Genomic DNA, 24,383 nt, shown 5'->3' with positions numbered 1-24,383 from the left:
TACATTTCTGCTGACAACCCTAGTGGGGGTGAGTTACCCTTAGTGGGGGATCGAATCTAGAGGGGGAAGCCAGCCGTCAGGGCAACGCATGCCTTCTGATTCTGATATTTCAGTAGGCCGCGCGAGCTTATGCCGTGAATATGTCGTCGTAAAGTGGTTGTTCATCTCTCTCTCTCTTTTTCCCTTTTTGTATCATCCGGTCTGTTTTCTTTTTTCTTATAATATTCCTGTGCGTGATATTCTGTCCATGATTGTGCGATATATCTGTTGCGAATATATATATATATATATATATATATATATATATATTGTCGATACGAATGTGTGTTCCAAGGTACGTATGAACATGTAAAATTGAAAATGTATATATGTACACTGTATGTATGTATGTATGTATATCGTGTATATTAGCTAATGTATTATCATAAATGGAAGATGATTGTTTAACGCTGTAGGATATGAAATTCATGTACGTTTGACGAAACATTTGACGAAAGGTTATGAATCGCAATTGACAAGAGAGAAATGCGATAGATTGCTACTCGCTGTAATTAATATCGTAGTGTGTGTTCGCTTGTCTGATTAATTTAATACTGTAAGAACGAATAATGACTTAATGATTTAATGGAACGTAAATATCCAACAAGTACCAAAGTGATTACTATTCTTGTATAAAATCGTTAATGTTTAAATCGAACAACCCGAAGAAATTTATGAAGCGCGTATAACGAATTGATAAAGGTAATTTATCGTAGTTAACATTCTGCAAGAGTTAGAACAAAGATTAGGATGTATCGGATAGGTAAAAAATTGACTGTAGAGAATAATGCGAACGATAAATCGATTCATCGTTTAGTTTTCACTATTTTGTTAAGAGAATCGAGATTGATTGATCTCATTTATCGTTTAAATCATTTCTTCGTATACTTTCTATACTATACGCTTCAATGGAAATAAATAGGTGTATATATGGATATATATATATATATATATATATATGCGCGTACGATATATGTATACATAAAGGCAGGCACGTATATAGAGACTTATGCGAAACGTACGTACGCGTATATAATATATGGATACGGACAGGATGTTTTTAGGAGCATTTAACCGCCAAAGTTGAGATTATAGCGAAAGTTGTAGATCGGTTGATTCGTGATAGTGCAATCTGACATACGGTGGTGATTTTTTGAGTTATTGATTATTGAATAGCCGTGTAACAAACTAAACGTTTCTGGAATATCGCACGTCACCGTTGTTACTCTGTTATCCTGTTTTTTGCCTCGCCAACATTTTTTTACCTCCTTTTAACTACATACATGCATTTCACGAAGCTTTCTATGCTGCAGTTATTTAAAAGGGAAAGAGAAAGTTCGTGTCTCCATTTTCTCATTTTCTTTTCTTGTTCTTTTTGTCCTTTTAACCGCCATGAACGGGGGAGACGATTTTTGCATGACATTTTCACTGCACGAAATGTCAAAAGATAAGGTTATATCGGTGATTCGAGACGCGAGTTTGATTGATACAAGTGGCTTTTCACGAAAGTATAAAAATCCTTAGAAAACTTTTATCGGTATATCGTGTGTATTATATAAAGCTTTTTGAAATTTCGTTTAGCACTGTACTGTAATGAGACACGGTTATCGTGATTATAATTGCGTACATAATTTGAAGACAATCGGAAAATGTACATAAATGTTGTAAGACGTTTATCGTGAGCATACGCTTAATGGAAAAATTAGTATAAAATATACAGGTTGACTAGTAGGCTCAAACACATAGAGTTGGCGTTAAAGATGATCTCGTTGAATATTGTGACTTACTAACATAGTTGAATAATCAATGGACTGTTGAAATATTTTGCCAAGTGTGTGCTTCCGATAAATATCTTATAATTTTTCTATTATTTTTAAACTCGTTTCAAAGTTTGTCGATATAATCACGATGGCCGTCAATATAATCCCGTAACGGTGTTTATGAGATTTAAAGATATTTCGTGTATGTGTGTGTACATAAAAATTTCCAAAGAGTGTTGGAACGAGGGTTCAATTTCGTGAGTCATCACCGTGTTCTGTTATTTCTTTGAACGTAAATCGTCGCGTGTTTGATATCCGATTGTCAGGTAAAACGGCGCGATATATTATTATTCAAATTATCTTATATATTTATTTACATATTACAGAAATGCTTAGTCGTTGGTTTCGCGCGGAATCATGCACGAAACGTAATAAGGATTGTACACGGCATGCACATAAAGGGAATAAAATTTATGACATGTGTGTATACACAGAGAGGCGCGCGCGCGCGTATACAACACGCTGGGAAGACACAGGTAGTAGTTGGTCTAATGGTATTTTAAAATTTCCTTTCTGCTGGATATCGTTTCTTAATGTCGGCGCTTGATGACACTATAAATCATCGAAGGAAGGTATCGCGCTTTGGGGAATTTTAGATTTCGATGTCTTATAAGGAATAAAATAAATAGGAAATAAAATAAATAATTTCCAATGAAAAAACATATATGATTTGAACATTGCATTTTTTGAAATATGAAATTTTTTCATTTCGCGTATACTATAAAGTAGGAGCGGTATAGGAAATTTTAACGGAAGAGAATGGAACATGGTGAATAAAATATAGCAGATTCTAGTGGAAAAAGTATTTACACGCTACACACTTTGAACATTGTATTTTAAAAAGTTTGAAGTCTTAATATTCTATGTGTTGTAGAGCGTGGTAGGTTTTAGCGAAAGAAAGGTGGGATAGCTCGAATAAAATACAGAAGTTGCAGTGAAAAATGTAAATGGCTTGCATTTTCTGAAATTCCGAATTTTAATATACCGCGTGTTGTAAAGTACAATAAACTCGAATGAAAAAGTCAGGATATTTTGAATGTTGCGCGTTGCTTTACGTTTAGCTAAAATTTTACGTTTTAGCGAAGTATATTATATTTTAACGAAAGACAAGATGTCTTTTCAATTTTATCGTTGGAATTTATCGAAGCGTCTATTTTCAACGGTACTCACTCGCGAGCCAAGTATGTATAATTTATTTTCGCCAAGACAATAGATGTACTGCGCGAACATGTGCTATTCTCACGTATAGTACTTTTGCTACATCAAAGTTTGACAAAAAGCGACAAAAGGCGATAAAAAGCGATAAAAATAATTTAAACGCTACATAAGTTTCTGCATTTTCGAACGCTTTTGTTAGAAAGAAACGATATATTAAATATCTATGAACGATACATATCGTTATTACAATTTGTAGTATTAAATGTCTATCGTAATTATTAAAGGCGCTGTATAATACATAAATATCGATCGATATACTTGTTTGAAAAAAAAGGGCTGTCCCCAAGGGAGGTAGGTAAAAGAATTTACGCCTCGTTTTATTTCGAAGAAACGAGGAGAACGTTACCTGGAGAGTCTGCGGGGATGAAAGAAGAATTTGGTTGGTATCTTGAATAGTTTCCGACGAAATGGCTCGTAACACTTTACGCGACCTATTTTATTTTCATTTTCATATCGGTGAAATATTTGACGCATTATAAATTCTATATATTTCGAATAATCGTCGTAATCATCGATAGTTTATACGTTTCCAATTATTCGTATAGTTAGCCGATTAGTTACTTGGTTAGTGAATTTCGTCATGGATGAGATTATAAGAAATTAGCAACTCTGAAAACGTTTATTCGTTAACGATATAAACGATAAAATCTAACGCTTGACGATTAAGCGCGTTTTCTCGTTTCTCTTCTTATTTTTCTTCCAATTCTTGATCAACTATACCGACGTTGATCGCGTTGGATCGTACAATGGTAGGGAATACGAGTATTCTAATCGATATTATCAACGAGTTATTATCTAATGAACGTGATATGCATTTAAATATAAATATACATACGTATGTATATTTTTATCGAAAGTATTTTTACGTTACTAAAAAAGATGCATGCGTGTATCATCGGAAGGATCGGAAACTATAAAATTTGAGAAAGTTTCTTCTTTTAATCGATTTGGTAACGATCGTTACTTTTTCTCAAAAAGATGAAAATAGAGGAATTTTCGGAAAATCGGAATATATTTCGAAGAAAGATATATACGATATTTCTTAGATTCAAGTGATTTTCGTAGTATCATTGATACGTATTTATCGGTATTGCAGGATTAACAGGGATAACGATAAAAGGGACATGGTAGTTCGGCGAATGAGTATTTCGTCGACATAATGGTAAATTCGGTGGTGCGTCCTCCTTACGGAGAAACTACTACCTCGAAAGTTTGGAATGATTTTCATTTAATTTCTTATACTTGCTTCGTAGCAGTAATTATTTTAGCTTTAGAAGATTGTCGATATAGCGAATATCGTAAGGTAGAAATGATTAAAAGCATCAGGAATTGCTTCATCCGTTTAAACATCGGTCACACTGCGCGGACACGTTTCTCGATAGAAATTGAACATTCGTATAAACGATTTAAATACAATTTGCTTCGATTTGACGCGTGCAACTACATTTGCCGTTTAGAATTTGTACGTTGCTCGTCGTGCTTAGGAACAATTGCTCGGAAATTTCTGCCGTGTACCATCGTGTCGAGTAACGTTCGACACGGTTGAAACAGAAATCTAGGAGAAGCGCGATGAAGTGAACGACGATGAAGAATAAGGACGCGGATCGTACGGGAATGGAGTGTAAAACGGAGAGGAAAAGACGCTGCGAAGGGAACTGACTTTGTGGTAAAGGCGAACTCTGAATCGGTCTGGTGATCCGTACAGTGACGATTGAAATGCGATAAGAAGGAGAAGCAACGGCATAGTTTGGGAAAAGAGTAATATGCACATGCAAGCGTGGCGAAATGTTGGTCGAAGGAGGTTCCTAGAGAGGAAAAGTTGCGAACAAAGAAGAGATACGTTGCGGAGATGGTCGCCTCCTCAGTGACGAAGACAAGAGGCAGTCGTGAAACTTGAGGTGAGTTTTTAAAAACGATCCGATAGCTTTCAACTGGACGATAGCAAGTAGACGCGTAAATGAAATTTGCGTGTTAACACGTTGACTGGCCATGGTGGTGCGATGGCCATGGTGGGCGATCCACGCTAAATCTTAGAACGATTGAAATAAAGCGAATCTCTTGGAGCAAGAGATTGTCGACAAGGTGAATGACTTGGACAACATGGTCGAAGAGAACAAACGCGATACTTTGTTGAAAAATTAAAATTAAAGGCGTGATATATCCTGGTTGCGACTGTCGGAGGGAAATACGATATATAAAATTCAACGGTGGCAGTCAACGCGTTAAGCGACGAAGAAATCTTTTTAATCTCGAAATGGAAGAATCGCGGAATCCCCGGATCTTGGAAATTTGTATTGGCGAATTTTTCGCTTTTCGCAATGCGATCTTGGAATTTCAAGATCTTTCGCTTTCGAGATCGAAGAGCCTCGATCAGAGTTACTCGCGATTAGATGGTCCGCCTCGTGACACAATCTCGGAGACACAAGATGAATCTTGTCCTTGTCCTTTGAATTATTTTCGCGACAACCCGAAGAAGCGAACCTCGAACGAACGAGAGAATCGTCGGTGTTTTCCGAGCTGTTTCGAACACCGCGACCGAACAACGGATTTAGAGATTTAAAGGAGGACCAAAGCGGACAGAGATTTAAAAAGTTGAGCGCAAAAAAAGAAAAAAAAAAAGACGGCGCAGCATCGTGATATTCGGACCGAGACCGAGACCGAGACCGAGACCCAGACCGAAATACGTGTTTCAGCTGTATAGACGTTACCAACGTCCGAGGGCGGAGAGCCAGCCTCCTGTTCACCGAGGACGTGTTTCTCTTTGAAAGAAATTAGCAGCGATACGTTTCAGGGGGCTCTTGGCCTCCTCTCGAGTGCTCTAGAGCGCGGAGCACGGAACACGAGGTATTCGGTTCTCGGCGTCCTACCGCTGTCCTTATTAACGATACACTGGCGCCAACTACGCCTTTGTCACGGTCGAACGTTTTAAATTACGAGGAGTAATTTTAATGTTCGATTTTAATATCTTTCGATAGGCTTTGGTATTCGTATATTTTCCTTTTTCCTTTCTACTGTTATATATAGTTATAGTTCTAGTTCTAGTTATATGGAAAATTGTACGAATTACGCGATAGTCTATGGAGCTTCAAAGAAGTTGTAGGAAATGGAATGGAACGGGAGGCGGCGTTAAAATCAGCGTGAATCGAACGTTCGGATAACGTGCGTTGGAAAATTAAAGAAAAATTTCACGTTTAAATTTGATAATTTCGAAGGGCGAACCATTTAAATAGAGGATAGAAAACGAATGCAGCGCAACGATGAATCGGAGGTATGCGAGGTAGCGTGGTATCAAGGCGCGATCGAGCTTGATTCGATCTTGCAAAAATGTTATTTCCTCGTACAAGTTAAATCGATGGCTGTGTTATATTTACGTTACAGTAACACGAGCTACGCTCAATGCGATCTAACGCGTACGGTAAAATTGCTAGGAAATAATATACGATAAAAGATGTTTCGCCGTTGCGATTACCCTTTAATCGTTGACTTTGATATCGACGTGGATAGGAAATTTCGATTTCTTCGTCTCGTTTCGATCCCGTTCGATCGTTCGATCGCGACAGTGTTAGACGAAATTTTGTATCGTTTATCGCAAAGGAGAAATACACAACGAATGTTAACGTATCGAGATAACGAGTGATACGGTAAGCGTTAAAGGTGTACAGGAAGGAAGTGCGTGCATGCCGCCTGGGAGTGATCCATAAATATCGGAACCTGTCGATTGGTTATTATCAATTATCCACTCCAGCTCTTCGTCCAACAACTACGGCAACGAATCGCCCCTATCTTTACACCTTTTATCCGCAAACAGTTCGAGTTCTGTTTTGTAAAAAGGCCTTATCAGTTGTCAGTTAGTTACGGCGGGCGGTATTATAAACGGGGCACGCGCAACAATTTACGCAATTTACGGAAATTTCAAATTGCGCCGGTACACAGCGAGCATTTCCAGCCGGATAGACTCGGTCGCTTTATATGTAAAATATCGAAATATTTTCGCCGTGGAGCGTAACTTTGGATGAAATTGTTGGACGAAACGTCGCTTTTCGGACTATAAAGTAAAAGATCCGTTTGACCGGAAACTTTTGCCACGCCAACGACAGATTAAAAGCTTTCTTCCTCGAGCAGATACGCTCCATCTTATATTTCGTTTATCGTTTCGACGAATCGTACCTACGCCGCAAAACGTTCGACAAAATCTTCAATTTCTCGAGTACGAACATTGCCCGAGGTATAAACTGATTCGATCAAAGGGAAAATGTGGTCAAAGATGGTACAAGGTGGTCCGCTTTACAATTCGTTCGCTCGATCATCTTACTCGACTTGTTTCTACCTTACGCGTTAGGCAATCGAGTTCAGCCAGCGGTACGTATTTATTGTGTTTGGCGTATTTATTTCACGACCGTGCCGTTTATTTAACAAACGCGAACGAACCAAGCTGTCTCTTCGAACGATTTCGTCGTTTAAAGAGAATTACTCGATTTCGCTGAGCTCCGTCTCTTCTCCGTCGATCGTTCGATCCCTCCGAACGTTTGAAATGTTTCCCGCCGAAGCGGGAACCATCGAACCAGTTACCAGCAGTAACTTTCTCTCCAACCAGCACTGGTTTCCAGCTTTTGAAATTTGAAAAAGTTTTCTAACGGCAAGGAATTTCGAAATTCCCGTGCAATTGGCAAACTTGTACAAATCTATAAATAACGAGCTTTTTTCGAATCTCTTGCGAATACCGTTCGCCAGCGGATTTCGTCCGCTCGGATTATCTTTCACGATCGATCGCATTATTTCCATCGTTGTTTTAATGGATGTGTTGAAAACGTTTATTTACGCGTTTGTTCGAGAGGGTAGGTGTTATCGGGCGTGGTAAGGATGAACTCCTCGCGGCCGTGGGTAAGACGGAGATGACCACTAGATCCGTGCCTCGTCCTGAAGACGAAGACGAGGAGGACGAGGAAGAAGAGGAAGACGAAGAAGAGGAGGAGGAAGAGGAGGAGGAAGTGGACAAGGAGGCTCGTTCGAGTCTACGATATCACTGCCACTGATATCCTCTCTCTCGTCGCATCGATGCCGACCCCTGCGTCCATCGATAGAGGTAAATTTTCCTATCAATCGTCGTTTCAACTTTTTCGACAATTTCTCCCGAGGGAAGAAGGGAATTTTCGAATAAGCGAAACAAATCTTACGACTCGAAAACAAACGATGATCCGTCATCGTATGTTTATCAAGCGCTTGCTTCGTTTGCGTTTGCGCGGTGTATAAATTTGCCACGATCTTTTTCCAACGTTTCGCGTCGAACGTTCTCGTTTTTCGTTCGAAAACGTTCGAGAATGGTCGTACCGAACGTTAAGAGCAAATTACATTCGACGACGTTCCACGAGTAAGATTTATTTCGACGAGTCGACGTTTTATTCTATATTTTCCACTTGCTTTCGCGCGTACCTCTATATTCTCTGACAACGTGACGCAATTTCTCGTTACACAGCTACCACGTTCTACCACGTTCCTCGAACACGATCTTTCACCACGTGTTTGCCCGAGTCGGCGTTATCGCGATTACTAACGACTCTGGTTATACAAGAAATAACGCTCGCTCTCGTTAAACGATAGGTGAACCGAATTAAACGATAGGCGCATTGAACGATGATGCGTAATAGCCGTATCGTTTCAAACTTTCTATCGAGTGGCGAAATTGTACGTTACGAGGGGTATAGGAAACGCGGGAAATGCTACAAAGGCCACGGACGTTGCAAGCGACGACGTGAAATGCGACCGTTTGCGATTCGAACGTAGCGCTTCGCGTACACGCAGAGGGATAAATTCTTTTCACGGGATAAAATCGGCCAAGCGAATCTTGACCTAATCGAATTGTTTACGCTCGAGGCCTTGACGCTCGCCAGACTACCGACGAAATTTCGGAAACGGAGTAAGCTGTGGAATATACGCTCTCGTTACGAAACTTGTTTTCTCGCAACCTGGTTCGTTCTTCTGCGTCGCTTTTATCGTCGCAAATTATTCTTCAAGTGCTTACCGATCGGGACAACACGCAGGGAATCCTATCCCTGTAAGAAACGAACGAAAACCGACCATAAACGACCATTCGGGCAGTTGAGAACGACGAAATCGTCTAGTTCGGGCAACTTAAATTTCTTGAAATTCCGTCAGAAATTACCGAGTGTAACGACGTTTCGAGATACAAATGGAGATCGGACAACCAAGAAGAAGTACAGACACGTCGTTTAATTCCTTTTCTTTCTTCTTTCTTTTATTTTTTCCCTTTCCCCCACCCTCTTTTTCAATATCGTTAGAGTACATAGAGGGAGAATGGTTATCACGACCGGGTAACCAACGATCGAAACGATTAATAAAGTAGAAATTATGGTGAAAACGTGAAATGAAATTTTGTCGAAGGCAGGTCACTGTCCGTATAATAGCGTTAATCTTGTATAATTTGATCGTTGGTTTATCGAATTCGAGGATAAGTCTGTGGCGTTCGCGTTTGAACGAAAAACACGATTAAAATAATAGTTGGAGGAATGGAGCAGCGTTCGGCTGATCGAACTTGTACGGTTACATCGAGGTGAATCCGAGCCGAAGGCCGCAGTCTAAATTCGTCTCGTTGAATTTCAACTCCTATTCCTCTGATGGATTCTACGCGTGACCTTGGATCATCGACGTTACAAACGATTGCCTATCTAAGGTATATTTTTCTCCTACGAGTTTTCCACGTAGCGACTTTTACCGTTGCGCAGTGAACGTATCTGCATATCCGTCGAACCGATCGATGACGATTTATCGGGACCAAGTTGCATCGAGTTTCGCGATAGTTTCTCACGGGTTTCGAAAATAACAAGGAAACGCGAAAGAATTAAACGGGGGGAATTTGGTTGAGTGTCGGCGAAGGAAGGAAATCGTGTTTTCTGGACAATTTATTTCGAGCGTTTACCTCCGCGAAAACAAAATTCTCTAGGTACTCGAGACGTTTCCGAGACGTTTCGAGACGTTACACGATACATCCCGTGTTTTTCTTTTTACCCCTTTCTCCTGTTCTTTTTCTTCGGGTTCGGTTTAATCGGGCTCTTTGCTATCCTCGAGCGGTCGTTTAAGATTCGCCGGGCCAACTTTCCACTCAAAATAATTCGTTTTCTTTCTCTTTCTCGTACAAATGGTTTAGCTATAACACGATGCTGCAGTCTTAACGCGAACCTTGAGCTACTTTGAAGCGGCACCGGGCTCGATTCGCACTGGCTATCTCCCCTCGAGTAAGAAAAAATTCCAGGGAGCACCGAAACTCTTCGACGAAAGGGCTGTAACATCGGGCTACGCCTTTGTCTCACGGCACGTCGAACCTTATTTTTCTTCGTCTTACCAATTCGATGTTGCTCGATGGCCGTGATTGCCGGAACGGCGATCGTGCGATTCGATTCGAAGCCCCCGCCGATTATGCTGTTCCATCGGTATAGCTGTCGTGTGTTTCCATCGATCGACGATGCGTTCGATTAATCAGCCTTTACGAAACATCGGATTTCATCGAATTAAAAATACGCTGGACTTTGATCCAATCTCCGAAACGTTGTTCACGCGAGATAGAATTTCTTGTCCGAGATAGAGATTAAATTTCCGTCTAGACGCAAAATACGAGTTTGCTTAAAAATGTTCGTAGCTTAATCGCGTAACGAATAGCGAGAAATTGCAATTGTTAAATGATATTAATTAGAGGCGTTGGCCGAATCGATGGATGGAGAATTCGGTTCAACGACGAACAAGGCTGATCGCAGCTGATTATTTTGACGAGCCCGGCGCACAATGGCTCTCGTAGCAAGCGAATGGACAAGTTTTTTAATAGGTCAAGCGTGAACTACTAATTACACCGGATTCCACCCTCTACGAGGCCCCTGCCTCTTTGCTGGATACATCGATATCAAACGTATTATGCAATCATTTCCTCCTATATCGCTGGCAAAACGAACGAGAAAGACACTCTGACGCTTTTTAAAGCGTTTTCGCGTTTTCGAAAGTCGATCGCCCCGTGGCTTTGTTAAGCTTCATACTTTTCGGAAAAGAGAACCTCTGTCTCTGGATCCGATAAAGTTCAATCCAATTTAATAACGGTTGGAAAATTTTATTGGCACAATTTGTCTTTCGAGTATCGTATTGCATTCGTTGTGGATTTTTTCGTTAATAACGAAAACGTATAACTGATACCTCTAGGATCGCCCGATCGCACCGATTGTTCGAGGTACAACTCGAGGAGATTATCTTTTCGTTAAAATCATCCTTCGAATCGATCATCGTCGTCTTTCACGAAATAATTTTGTATTTGACGATTTGTGTACGTGACGTTACGAAAGACCGAGTAACAGCTTGCACAACAAGTGGAAAGCGAAAAGTCGATGTTTTTACCGGTTGAAGCACGCGATCGATTCTTATAATCTTCGTTTAGGCGTGTGCGGTCCTCGGTCCGTTGATTAGTAATTTCTCTGACCTTATGGAAGCATCACGCGTATTAGAGCTAATCCAAAATTAACGCTCGAGCAACGTCCAAATAGCCGATATATACGCTTTCGACGAAAGATCGATGTACACTGCCGCTCCTAAGTATTTATATGGGCACCTTGATCGATTTACAGTAAGATAATCGTTATAAACCGGCATATGTACATACCTACGAATATCCAACGGACGAAACCTATGAAAGCTAAACGTCACGTCTAATGCCAACTGATCTTCTTCTCGAATCAACGTATATGTTAAAAAAAAAAAAAAAAGAAAGAAGAAAATATTAATTGTTTGCTTGAAATCTTTTATGGACGATACGTTAAAATCAAGTGTCAACGATCGATCGAAGCTCTAATCTATTTCACGTAACTAATCACATCGATAATTAATATAACCAATTATATATATAAATAATCAACGTTATCGTACGTGTAGTTCGAGACTCGAAAGAGCCGAGGATACAACGTTCGACCGTTATAATTGCCAAGCATTTTGTCGCGTGGCAGGGATGAAATATCGTCGGTCCGTTGGTAATTTTGAAAAGATATTACGTTGTTACTGTGAAAACGGTAAGCGAGCGTGGATAAGCGGGCGTGCGTTGAAAAGGGGCGAGGCAGAAGGAAAAGGATTAAGAAGAAACGAAGGGGCGATCGTTCGATCGTGTTTGAAATGGTTGGGCGGGTGAAATACAAGAAGCGCAACGAGGCAGATGGTTAATTTCGATAAGGCGGTGAGCTTATTATCGAGTGGGTGGAGAACGGAAGGCGGCCGATGTAAGCACGTATCGTAGCTTTTGTGGCTGGCAGAATGGATTCCATAATGAGATGCCGTGTAAACTGGGACATCTAATTATACTCGAGTGCACACCACTCCAGAAACGTTCGGTCGTCCCTGGAGCTCGAGCCTGGCTCCTGTCGAAACGATAACGAATATTCAAGGATCACCCGACAACCAAGCTTCACGATACTCGACGATCGTGATTTACCGACTCCCGTGGCTTTAGTTTCCACGGTCTTGCTACTATTCCTTTCCAATCGATTCGCACGGTCGCGCCATCGTATTGATAAATCGAAAGTCTATGGCTAGTCATTTCGACCTGTGTGGTGCTTTTTTTCCACTTTCCTTTTACAGAGTATCGAGAAACAGAGACGTTACGGGTCACAGCGACTTTTGGACTTTTGGACGTCGAAGGGCGATCGCGTTCCACGATATGAGAAAGTAGGTGAACTCGCGGTGCTCGATACGAAGACCTCGTAACTCTCCGCGATATACGTATGGATGAGAATTGTCCGATGTCGATGTAGCGAGATGGAAATACCGGTATCACGGGTCAGTCTGAATACGAGCATCGTGTTACGTTAGCACGGGTAACAATATTTTTGTATATTTTATCAGCGAGAACGAAATCGTGTCTGTAGAGGTAGATTTTGTTGGGTCAGGTTAACTGGAAAATTGGATTCCAGCGACCAAGTTTGCGAAAACGAGAAAAACAGATTGCATCGCGTTATCGTTTCGCGTATAGTTGTTGCGAAAGTTCGGCATTCAGCCTTTCGAGTCGGTGGCTGGGAAAAGCTACTACCGAAGCGATCGGTCCATCAGTTTCTCTCGATCGTGGAGGATTGGAAACGTTGCTGAAATATCGCTATCGGTTATCGGGCGTTTGAAACGTAAAAAGAAAGGACCGGGTTGGAAGAGTAGCGAGATGAAAGCGACAGAGAGCGTAAATGATACCGAGAAGGATGCGGTCACCGGAAGTACGATCAGTCCCGAGTATGAGCTTTTCAAGCACCAACCGTGTATCTCTCTCTCAGCCTCCTAATAATGGCTCCTATTTTCTTCCGTCTCTCATTCGCTCGTTACTCTTCGCCATTTTATATTAATCCACGATCGCTTGGTTCCAAAGGTTTTTTCTTTTCCAAACGGAACGGATATTCGTAGTCGAAATTAATCTCCTTTTATCCTTAAAAGAAATCGGAAGAACCGTGAAAAAGAAAAAAAAAATCAGATATTCGGCTGCAAAGTCTTACCGCTAAATATCGATATCTTTGTATTCCTAGGCGATTACACGAAACGCGTAAAAGCGTCGTTAGACATTTAGCGAATCGATCTACAAAGAAAATATAGAAATCCCGCTATCGATCATCTCTATACGTCATTGCCTGTCGAAGCATAAGCAAATTACCGCTAATGGATTAGAAACTTCAAAAGGAGTCAACGGTGGTCTTGCACGTAAGTTTCTAAAGCAAGGCGCGAATAATTGTCAACGCCCTGCGACGTCCAACTGATAAGTTCTCGTACTAAACCAGCAGCAACAACGACGAACGGCGGTCCATTAAGTAATTAGATTACGTATTTTCGCTGTAATCGTTTCGCGGGAAATATCTACCTACGAAGGCGAAAAAAGACGATTTTCATAGTCAGCGGAGCGACACTAGGAGAGCGTGGCGGAATTTCTTGGCGGTTTTAACCGAAAATCGCGACGCCGCTTCTTTCTATTTGCTGCGAGGTGCACGGCGAGAACGTCGTACTATCGAAACAGCGACGAGAAAAGGCAGAAGCAACAGTGAGCCGGCCGTGAGCTTTGACCCGGTGACCCGTAGTGCGTGGGCTGGAAAGAGGGCATGGAGCAACGGGAGGGGTTCTTTCTCCTCTTGCAGCCTGCAATCGATACCTGGTTCCCCTGCCAGCTCAACCACCCCGACGAGTTCTCCTCCGTCTACCCTCTCTACCCCGAGTTGAAATGCCTTCGACCGCCTACCTGCCCCATATCGATTCCCCTCCGACACGACCCCTTTTGTCCATCGCGCAGAAAAGGACGATTTCTTTCTCGATTGCTTTACGAATTGCGCTCGGTCTTCGCTACCGGTTAAGGGACGCCACGGTATCGTTACGTATATCGGTGTATAGAAATGTGGCGCGGTCCTACCGATTCTTATCGAAAACCATGCTAACGATCGACGTAACACAGGGCTTCAGGGCCGTACGTACGTATATCGAATCGATGCGAAGGGTAAAAGATCGGTATAACGAGGAACAAATGAATTTTGCCATTCACTGCCAATTCTCTCGGTCGTAGTAGAAAAGGAACGATATTTTTATAGGTTCGGGCACATTTACCTTTTTACGTTCGTCCCAATGTCGTCCAGTCTCGATCTCCGGATATTATCCGCTTGTCGACATCTACGTCCGTATCTACGCAAACATATTATCTATGTAGAATCTTATACCTTTCGAATCTATTCAATTTCGTTTTCTTTTCTTTCTTTTCTTTTTTTTTTTTTTTTTTTATATCAACGAGAGTTTCGTAAACGATCGATTAAATCAATATGTGAATTACGCGCGCGTAAAACGTTACGTTCGAGTTAGTCGTAACAAATAATTTTAGAATTGTACCGACGTTGCAAACGATGCAACAAAATCTATGCCGCGGTACGGTTTGCTCGTACGCCCTCTCGAACGGGATCTAAACCCCTTCTGTTTCTCGTAAATCGGTCGAATATTTTGTTTCAACGTGTACCGTTGATCTTATAATTAAGATCGTAACTATATTCGTTCGTCCCATCGACCATAATTCGATCACGAGTATATCCACTACGTCTGGGATGGTTGTGTATCGCCGATGCGACTCAATTTCATAAATTGAGTTTGCCAGAGTTGTTGGACGTGTACGTGTTGCGTCGGTTATCAATTTGGTCGTTTCCGCTGGATAGACGGAAATTTCACTCGTATATACGGTCTGCGGTTGGAAAGTAGGATGCGTCGATGGTTGTCCCGAAGAAGCTACCCACCCGCCTCTACCACCATCGTACTACGTTCGCAGAGAAATACAATACGAAGTACGTAGGTTCGGCTTACGGGAGGGACGCTGTCTTGGTCACAGCGATGAGATTCGTCGATCGAAAAGACAATTTATCCAATTTTATTACGCTTGCTTATTTGTGAGAAAATAAGGCGTTGTCCGACCGGACACTCGATTCCGATGATCGCAGTCCGTTTCGATTACGCGGCACGTTGCGTTCGTTCGTTTCCACCGGTCAGCAGCAGGATTAATAATCGTTCGCTCCGGAGTATCGATAGGGAAAGAATCGCGAATAAAGATGTATCCGAGTCGAACGAACGGCATAGAGTAAGGACAATTGTTCGAAGTAAAGCGATGCCTTTTTACAGAACCGCGAAGCATTTCCGAACAAAGTTTGATGATTTTTCTTTTACGCTACTTTTCAACGTAACTATAGGGTTGGTTGTTCGGTCGTTGGACGTACAGTATCGTAGCGATTAAGATAAGAGTATTTATACCGCGTGAAATGCAGCTAGTTCGATAACTACGATTTGTGCTACTTTCCGCCAAACGGTAAAATACCGTGCTTCAAAAAGCGACGTGCAGTTGAAACGTGCACGGAAATAACACGTGCTCGTATACGCGTTGCTTGTTTCGCGTATCGATAAATGTTACATTTCGCGTCGATTGAATTCGCGTCTCGATGTACTAACGCTATAACGCGAAAACTCGACATTATCCCGAATTACCTTTAAATTCTCCAAGATAAGCCTCTTAATTTTTTATTGCTCGATTCTCCTCTAATCGTCCTTTCTACCTTTCTCCTTTCTCTTTTTCTCAGAATTTTGTCAAAATTATCGGATAATCGAAAGCACAGAACTTTTAATTTATTCCGATCGGACGAAATGTTTCGCGAATCTCCCGTTAGTTTTACGTTTAAATCGCGTAATGTCGAAGAGAAAGTAAATGACGTAGCAGCGTAAGTTAAAGGCTGGCAATGCAAGTCCATCGTCTATCTGTAACGCGGGTACTCTCGTTAAGTCGTTGAGCCAACAAACGTGTAAGTACTTGCGCTTTACACGCAGTCGTATAATTTTACAGGCCCTTTGCGTTGTCGCGTAACGACAAAAGTTTGGCTGAAAATAACAGACATCGATCTCGCGATGAAAGATACCGTGTTGTACGTTTAACGAGACGAGTTCGAGTTGCAGTTTCTCTTCAAAGGAAAGGAAGAACACGATGAAAAGGGATTTTTCGTCGCTACCGAAGTTGGAATCTAGTTTCCCTCTTTAGCCGCTTGCGATTCATTTTTCACGACGAAAAAACAAGTTTCCGATGGAACGTAGTGATTTAAAGATTTCGTTTCAACGGGTGTTTTCATCAATTTCTTTTTTTTTTTCTTTTTTTTTTAGTAAAACTTTCCGTAAAGAGACGAAATTAATTACCTCGAAGTAATAACTTGTTAATTTCAAAATGAAGCATAGCTCGATCAATTTTCTAGCTTTTCTTCGTAGCAGGAGAATCGAATAGCGAATTGCTATTACGAACGAGATATAATAGGCGGTCAGAGATCGCGCACGATATCCTAGAAAATAGGGTAGTTTGAACGGTCGATAATTTGGACGATCGACGCTTAACGGAGACTCGATTCTTTCTTCTATCGTGGTAAAATTCGCACGACGATCGTCTCGAAGGGACTCGCTTGTTATCGATGCTAACGGTAAATAGGTTTAAAGCTGTCGGAGGATTTCGTAAGGTAGTAGGATCCTCGAGGGTTACCGCACACCAGCCACAGGTTGTCGTCCCCGTTCGCTTAAATCGACCTATTAACCCGCTTATTCGATGCTTCCTAAGCGAAATCTCGGAATTTCGGCCGAGTTCACCGCTAATTCCGTTTCGTTGAACGCGTCCAAAGAACGCGTCTACTCGTTTCTTTTCTTTTCTCTCTCTCTCTCTCTCTCTCTCTCTCTCGGCCGGCCGTATTTTTCCTATCCGCAAACTGCAAACTTTGTCGGATTCTTCTCTCTTTCGTTATCAAACAGTTCGGTTTCCTCCGTGCTTCGTTCCCCCTTTTGCAAGTAATTGTTCAGTCCCGTAACGACCGGTCGGGGAACGTGGGTTGGCGTACAATTTTTTATCAAAACAAACATTCTCGTATCGAACGATCGTAATAATAGCCAAAAAGAACGCGATGAATTATGGATGGGAATAAATAACAAATTGTTCTTGAACGATTCCACGTTATCGAGTTATTTCTGGATTAAATCTTTACCAGATGTTTCATCTTTGTTTTCGCACGTTTATATAGCCTAGCCCGTGCGTGTTTTGTACACCGACGATGTCTGTGCGTGTCTATAGAGTGATTTTGGAAATCGGCCTCTCGCGAATAGGTCTGTGCGTGGAACGGCGAAACGTTATCAGTGACAGGACTTATCGAGACGTCGTAAGACAGGCTCCATCGATTCTCTCAGCTTGAAATCAATATCCAGAACCTTGGCGTGTGGTTCGAGTAGAACGCTGGTATGGCTCTGAGCCGAGCCGGACCACTCGCCGCTTTTACAACGATACTCCACTGCTAAATTTTCTATTCGTTTTTGCGACACGCGCTTTCCATGCGCATTCTATTCGAATAACAAAGCAATAGAAGAATTCGTATTTTATAGCACATATATATTATATCGGCTGGAATTTTGTTTTTCGTTGCGTTTAGAAACGATGTAGGAAACCGCGAACGTCGTCATTTTTAAACGTTTTTAATCCTTTATTCGTAACGAGGGGAATCGATTATAAAGTAATTGACGCGATTTCCTTTCGTTTCGAATTTCATTTCATTTCAAAGCCGAAAGCTTTCGTAGGATAGAAAACCTGCTGAAAAAGATGTCGCGTTCTCCGTTCTTTGTTCTCTCTGTTCTCGAGGTAGGACACCCCTATAGAAAGTTTCGCGTTATCGATTATCGCTGGAATTCGATAGCCGCGACTTTTTCCAACCAGTAGCACGTGGTCACGATGATTTTGCTTCGATTCGACAACCAGTCACGTCCAGTAGATGGAAAATTTATTTTCCATCGTTGTTACAAGGAATGCCGTCGAACTCGATCACATTCGTCACCGTTTTAACTAATTCCGTTTTAATTAATTCTCTCCTCGTACTTTCTTATTTATTGTAGCCCGATAACTCGTTTCGCCCGTGAAAAATGTCTTCCACGAATAAACTGTCTAAGTCTAATATCGTAGATATTTGATTAAAATAACGAAAAATTACTTATCGCTTCTATTCGAATCGGCCGATGCTGACTCGTACGTTTAGCGTCTTATCTTGACCGGAGCGTCATACATTTAATAGCGAAAGATCAAAGGAAAAAGACGGAGATGCGTTTTCGTTGAATTTATCGTTACGATGTCGCTTTATGCCTAAAAGAAAAAAAAGAAAAAAAAAGAAAAAAGAAGAAAAAAAGAAAAAAAAGAAAAAAAAAAGAAAAAAAGGAAAAAAAAAGAAAAAAGAAAGAAAAAAGTACGTTAATACGAAATAGCTGAAAGCGGAGATAGTGAAAAATAGCTTTTCGAAATATCGGTCGATGATCAAAGTTGATCGCGTCCTATCCAGAGCGGTGGCACGCTTTCTATTGGACGTGTGCAACTCGATTCGAACAATATAACGCAGATATCTGTAAAAGTATTCTGCAGAACGATGTCACTTTCGTTGGGCAAGAACGTAGCAAGAAACGTTCTGAAACTTACGGTCGATTCGCTCTTTTTACCGGGATTTATTCTCAAGCGAGCATGTCCATACATCTCGTATAACTATGTTCGCGCAACCATTCGTACGCGGAGAACTGTGTCAAAGGGTCGCAGTACTTTTCCTTTTCACCGCACAAATCCGACTTTATGGTAAAACGCGTCTTAGTTTTATGTATTTTCGTGACAAACGACGTAATCGTCGAAAGGATTCTATTCGTAACGTAGATAATCTCGCTATGCTTGTATAATTTTTCTCTCCGCTCGTACGTTTACGACTAAGTCTTTTACGATTTAATCATTTTCGTTTAAAAATAAATCTTTTGCCAAATTATTCCCTGCACGATAGATTCGATAAGAATTTGACAATTCGTAATTAAGCGTTCTTAAGACAGTAAGAAAGTACATTTTTTGATAAGACGACGACGCTCTAGAAATTCAACCGTCGAGCAACGAAAATCTATGTAAATTAAAAAACCGAATTAATTGTTTCAGGTCAATTTGCAAAAACTTTCTACGCCGCGATAAAAGAAGGTATTAATTGCGCACGGTGTACATTCGTTTGGTTAAATGTAAAGGTAACACAGAGGGAAAAGTCGGCTAATATCCGTTTCGAAGAAAATTCTTGGAGAACGTTCGAGCTTCGAATCGTGGGATTTCTGTGAGGCGTGTCGTTGGTCGATCACGCTCTTAAATTCGTAGGCTATTCTACGTATAAACGCGTAAATCGAACGTACGAGATCGAAGAATCGAGCGACGGAGGCCTCAACGAGCAAAGAAAATATTTAATAAGAATCGAGAGTTGTACGTGTATGCGCAGATATGGGGAGTGTCGTAGGCAGCAACGTGAACGCGAGCAACGCGACGACGAGGAGGATGGACTCGACGACGTTCCTGCCGGAAGCGACGTCGACCCTCAGCGAGCGGGAGCAACTGAAAATCGAATTTTACAAAACTTACGATGTTATGACCGGGGTGAGAATCGCAGCGACTCTCGGTGGTTTTTTCGGTCTTATGATCCTTCTGCTTGTTTATAAAAGCAGGTGAGTTCTTTTTCTCTCCGCTGTTATCCATCTTTCCTTTTTTTTTTACCGCGTTATTATATACCAAGACTAATTTTAGAGTTCGAACTCACTCGGGACAAGTTGTTCGAGATTCAGCACGGAGTATCGTATAAATTTGTGAAAATTCACGTCCGCGTGTTTCGACAAAATCTCCTTTTATCAGCTTTCACAGATGTTTAAATATCTACGAAGCTCGATCGGATTTGCACTTTTCGACATATATATATATATATAAAAAATTCGATATATATATATAATATACACGATAGATGGCAACATTTTCGAAAACGTTTACTCCGACTTTCAGACAAGTCGGTTCGCGACGCTTTCAACGCGTTTTAACGTCAAACTTTTTGATCGAACGTTTCTAAAAATATTTCTAGCAATTTCGAAGAAAAGAAACGCCGTGTTTCGACGGGGGTCAAACGTTCGGGCTCGAATATGATTTTTGATGTCTCGAGGTAGACGATGAAAGTACGCGAGAAAAGTTGTTTTTATATAGACAGAAAGGGTGTAAACGAGCGAAGAAGGGTAAAAGGAGGGTGGTATGTGGGATAGGTGTAAATCGAGCAAGCAGTTGGAGGATCCGAGACTGACCGCAGCTGCAGCCGCAGCGGTAGCCGAAGCAGAAGCCGAAGAAAGAGCCCTCGCAGCCGCTCTCGAAGCCATTTCCAGATTACCACCTAGACCGGATCACGGCCCTAGAAGATCTCTTTGTGTCGAGGTCGGTCCACTCGTTCGTCGAATTAAACCGATCTTTATCGGGATATTTGTAATCGTAACGTCCGCCGATTATAAGCTCGTCGTGATTCCGTATAATCTGTGATTACGCTGAATCATAGGTGTAATTATACTTATTAATTATATCGAATCGATATTTTTGTGCATTGCACGATAGAATGTTACGAGAGTCGAGTTGTCGCTCTACAAGTATGACGCTCGATCGCGTATACGTATGTCCGATTTTTAAGATGCAAAATTTCTCAAGTTACGGGCTATAACGATAATTGGCGATAATTTATTCTGCGGATAGAGGATTTCGAATATATCGTAGAATTGCCTGAAAGAAAGAACGACGATGATACGATGACGACGTATTACGGTTAAAGGTGTCGCAATCTCATTTGCCAAAAATCGGGCCGCGTTTTGCGTCGGTCGGCGGTGGCTACGAGGCTCTGTTGACACCACCAACGAAGCATCCGAATTTGCCGCTTCCCGAAGAACAAAGAAGATGCAGTTCGGTGACGTGTAGCAGCACCGGGAGTAGTTACCTCGAGAGAAGAGGGTCTGCGATGCCGGTACCGTGTTTGCCGCTGCACCCTACGCTTTCCACGAAATACGCTGCCCACGATGAACCCTGGGATCTCTATTATCCCATCGATATTCAGGTAATTGCTAGTTTGTTCACCGAATCTTAACGTTTCGTCCGCTGACGCAACATTTCCACTTTGATTCGCAGCGTGAAATGAAAATTCGAAACGAAAATTTAAACGTTAAAAGATAACTTTTACGCTGTCTTCTTGAATTATAACGTAGAGCGCATGTATAATAGGATAATAACAGGTACGTAGTTCGTTGTCGTAAGTTGTTTGATAATTTATTTGTAGGTAATTCAACCAACCCCGGAGCTTTCCCCGTGCACGAGCGAAGCAGGTCTTTACGCGAACGAGGCGATGATGACGGCGACCAGCGGTAAAAGAGCACCGTTGGCTTCCATGGGCAGTGTCGATCCTCCGGAACCAGACTCAAGGTTCTTAACGTACAAACTTGTATAAATAATTTGAAAATATCGTTGTAACGCGTCGGATAAACGAATAATATTTTGCCACGGTTTTTCCGGCTTTTTGTTTACGAAAATATTTTTACACGCGTGACTCGTTGTACGTAACGCACAAGGTATTCTCGCATTTTGTTCACTGTACATCCGGCACAGCCTTATTTTCCAACGAAACGTTTTTCTTTTTCTTTTTTTTTTTATCATCTTCTACTTTACTTACCACTACCACTACTACTACTCTCACTCTCACTCTCACTCTCGTAGTATCGAATTTTTCTAGTCGTACGAGAACGCTACTGAACGACGATAAACGAAAATTGATTACATGATATAAATTTAACGACGCTTGTACGTTCGTAGCTTGAATAATTCGAGGTCGCTCGGTTCCGACTCGGTCTTCCTAAGAAACGACGAGCAAGAAGAGTGTCTGGACACGGAGGACGAAGTATCCGGGTTCTCGACCGACTCCGAAGCACCGGGGCCAAGTTGTCGACGGTTTCTTCGGGTACCCTCGAAAAAGAAGAAAACGGTCGAGAAATGGGATGGTTGCTCTGGATGTGTCCCTAGACGGCGGCCTGAAGGCAAACCTTGTCAAGCTTGTCGTAGTATTAGCGCAGCTGTTGAAACTTCTAGGTATACCCAGTCGAATGATTGTTTCTTCGTTGCTTCTAAATGTCGGTGACTCTCCGTCTTTACCACCGCGCTCTTAACCGAACCAAACTAAAATTAACAAATTTTAACACTGTATACCAAGACGAATATGTCTTCGATGTGGCGGTATACGGTGTTCAAACCGGTTACGGTTACGATTACGATTACGGTTACGGTTACGGTTACGGTTACGGTTACGGTTACGGTTACGGTTTAATTCTACCTATTTGATCGCATAGTTTCGCGGAATCGAGGAAATTCCGTGCGCGTTAATGTTGAAAATCAATTTTTCCACGATAAAACGACAAACTGTTCGACGTTGTTTTTCTTCGAAACTTTTCTTCGTTCTTTCATCCTTTCTACCGCGTATATCGTTATTTATAATAATATTTATTAATACCTTTTATATCGTCGTCTTCCGACTTTCGTGTTTTGTTTCAAACTTATTTACATGGAATGATTTTGGGAAAAGCTGTCGTTACGAATATATCAACAGGTCTCGGGCCGTCTCTACGAGCACCAGCAGCCAAAGTAGCCCCGGTTCTCCACCGTGTTCTCCAGCCATCGAGCTCAGGCACAGACCACCGCCGACTCCGTTACCAACCAGTCCACCGGCCTGGTCGCAAGAAACGCTCTTTTAGTTCTCTAAAGATTCGCCAGAACGTTTTCGCAAACGGTCAGTAATCGCACAAAGGTATCCGATCGAGTGACTTCGTTCGAGTTGGAATTCTTCGTTGGAATCGGTTGAAGTAGATCGGTGGAACTAGAAAAGAGTTATTTAAACGGATAGAGAAAACGGTGTATCGTTGTACGACGAAATATCTAGGAATAACGTAAGACTCGAGGGGAATGGACGTATAGAAGTAGGAAAAGGAAGAGCACGAACGGACGATGTTTGGAAAAAGAAAAAAAAAGAACACTTTGGAAAACATTTTGAGAAACATTTGACTGTATGAAGCAGCAAGATCGTAATACGAAGAGGAGTACGAGAATTGTAAAGGTTACAGGCAAAGAGGAATACGGACGAGTCTGAGAAAATGTAATTAGGCGTAGAAAATAATAGGAAAAAATATAAATATCAAAACTTTATCGAAGCGAATAAATAGAAGGAAGGGGACGCGCGACAAATTGAATCCAGTTTTCGTTTAAGACAAAAACGAACAAAGATCCAGGTTTTATGGACGAAAGAGAAAAATCAAAGAACAGATTTAACGAATATCGATCAAGATACGAAATAAAAAATAAAGGAGAATACCAAGAGGCACTTGTATAGTAACGTTTAAGCTTAACGTACGAATAAAGAAACAGAAGCAAATACTAACAGACTAATTAATCGTTAAACGAACTGTTGTAAAAAGAGGAAAATGCGTAGCGTACTATAGATATATATTGTAAATAACAAACAGAAAAAAGAAAACGAAGCAAAGAACTCGAACTCGTTCTTTTCGTATTCAAGAAAAAGAAAAAAAGAAAAAGAAGGAGAGCGAAGAATCATGTTTGTATCGCGTTAGAGAGAAAAAATCAAAACTTTTAAAAAGACGTTGATTTAGTTGTGCGTGGAAAAATAACGCGAAAAGTACTTCTCGTCGATCATTTTTTGTTTTATTTTTTAATACTTGTCTATATATATATATATGTACGTACGATATGCGCAATTAAAAATAAAGGTATAAGAGTTAGATCGATCGAAAGGTTGAAGGGGAAACAAGGATATATATGTTTTCCTTTAAATCGAATAATCAAGTTACTCTCATTATGGTTTTGCGTTCTACGGAAATAAAATTGTTACGAAGCGAACAATCGTCTAACTCGAA

At 41.3% G+C, this 24,383-nt stretch overlaps 1 protein-coding gene across 8 annotated transcripts; it reads left to right on the top strand.

Annotated features, from left to right (window-relative positions):
- Nucleotides 1-310: 310 nt before the first annotated feature.
- On the top strand, nucleotides 311-24,048 carry LOC132912429 (uncharacterized). Of its 8 annotated transcripts, none has more exons than XM_060969826.1 (9): nucleotides 4,593-4,975; nucleotides 7,917-8,160; nucleotides 19,573-19,611; nucleotides 19,898-20,120; nucleotides 20,700-20,865; nucleotides 21,251-21,529; nucleotides 21,749-21,891; nucleotides 22,279-22,551; nucleotides 23,066-24,048. In XM_060969826.1, exons 2-9 carry the CDS (start codon nucleotides 8,133-8,135, stop codon nucleotides 23,208-23,210), a joined length of 1,296 nt encoding a protein of 431 aa, XP_060825809.1. In that variant the 5' UTR covers nucleotides 4,593-4,975; nucleotides 7,917-8,132; the 3' UTR covers nucleotides 23,211-24,048. The 8 variants fall into 8 exon arrangements, with proteins under 8 accessions (XP_060825817.1, XP_060825816.1, XP_060825809.1 ...); XM_060969827.1 differs by having other exon boundaries at nucleotides 7,910-8,160; XM_060969833.1 differs by lacking the exons at nucleotides 4,593-4,975; nucleotides 7,917-8,160 and adding an exon at nucleotides 312-334.
- Nucleotides 24,049-24,383: the final 335 nt, after the last annotated feature.

Source organism: Bombus pascuorum, chromosome 12 (assembly GCF_905332965.1).
Source record: "Bombus pascuorum chromosome 12, iyBomPasc1.1, whole genome shotgun sequence".
In the NCBI taxonomy this organism is placed as follows: domain Eukaryota; kingdom Metazoa; phylum Arthropoda; class Insecta; order Hymenoptera; family Apidae; genus Bombus; species Bombus pascuorum.
Note: the sequence above shows the minus strand (reverse complement) of the source record. Positions and strands in the feature narration are given on the sequence as shown.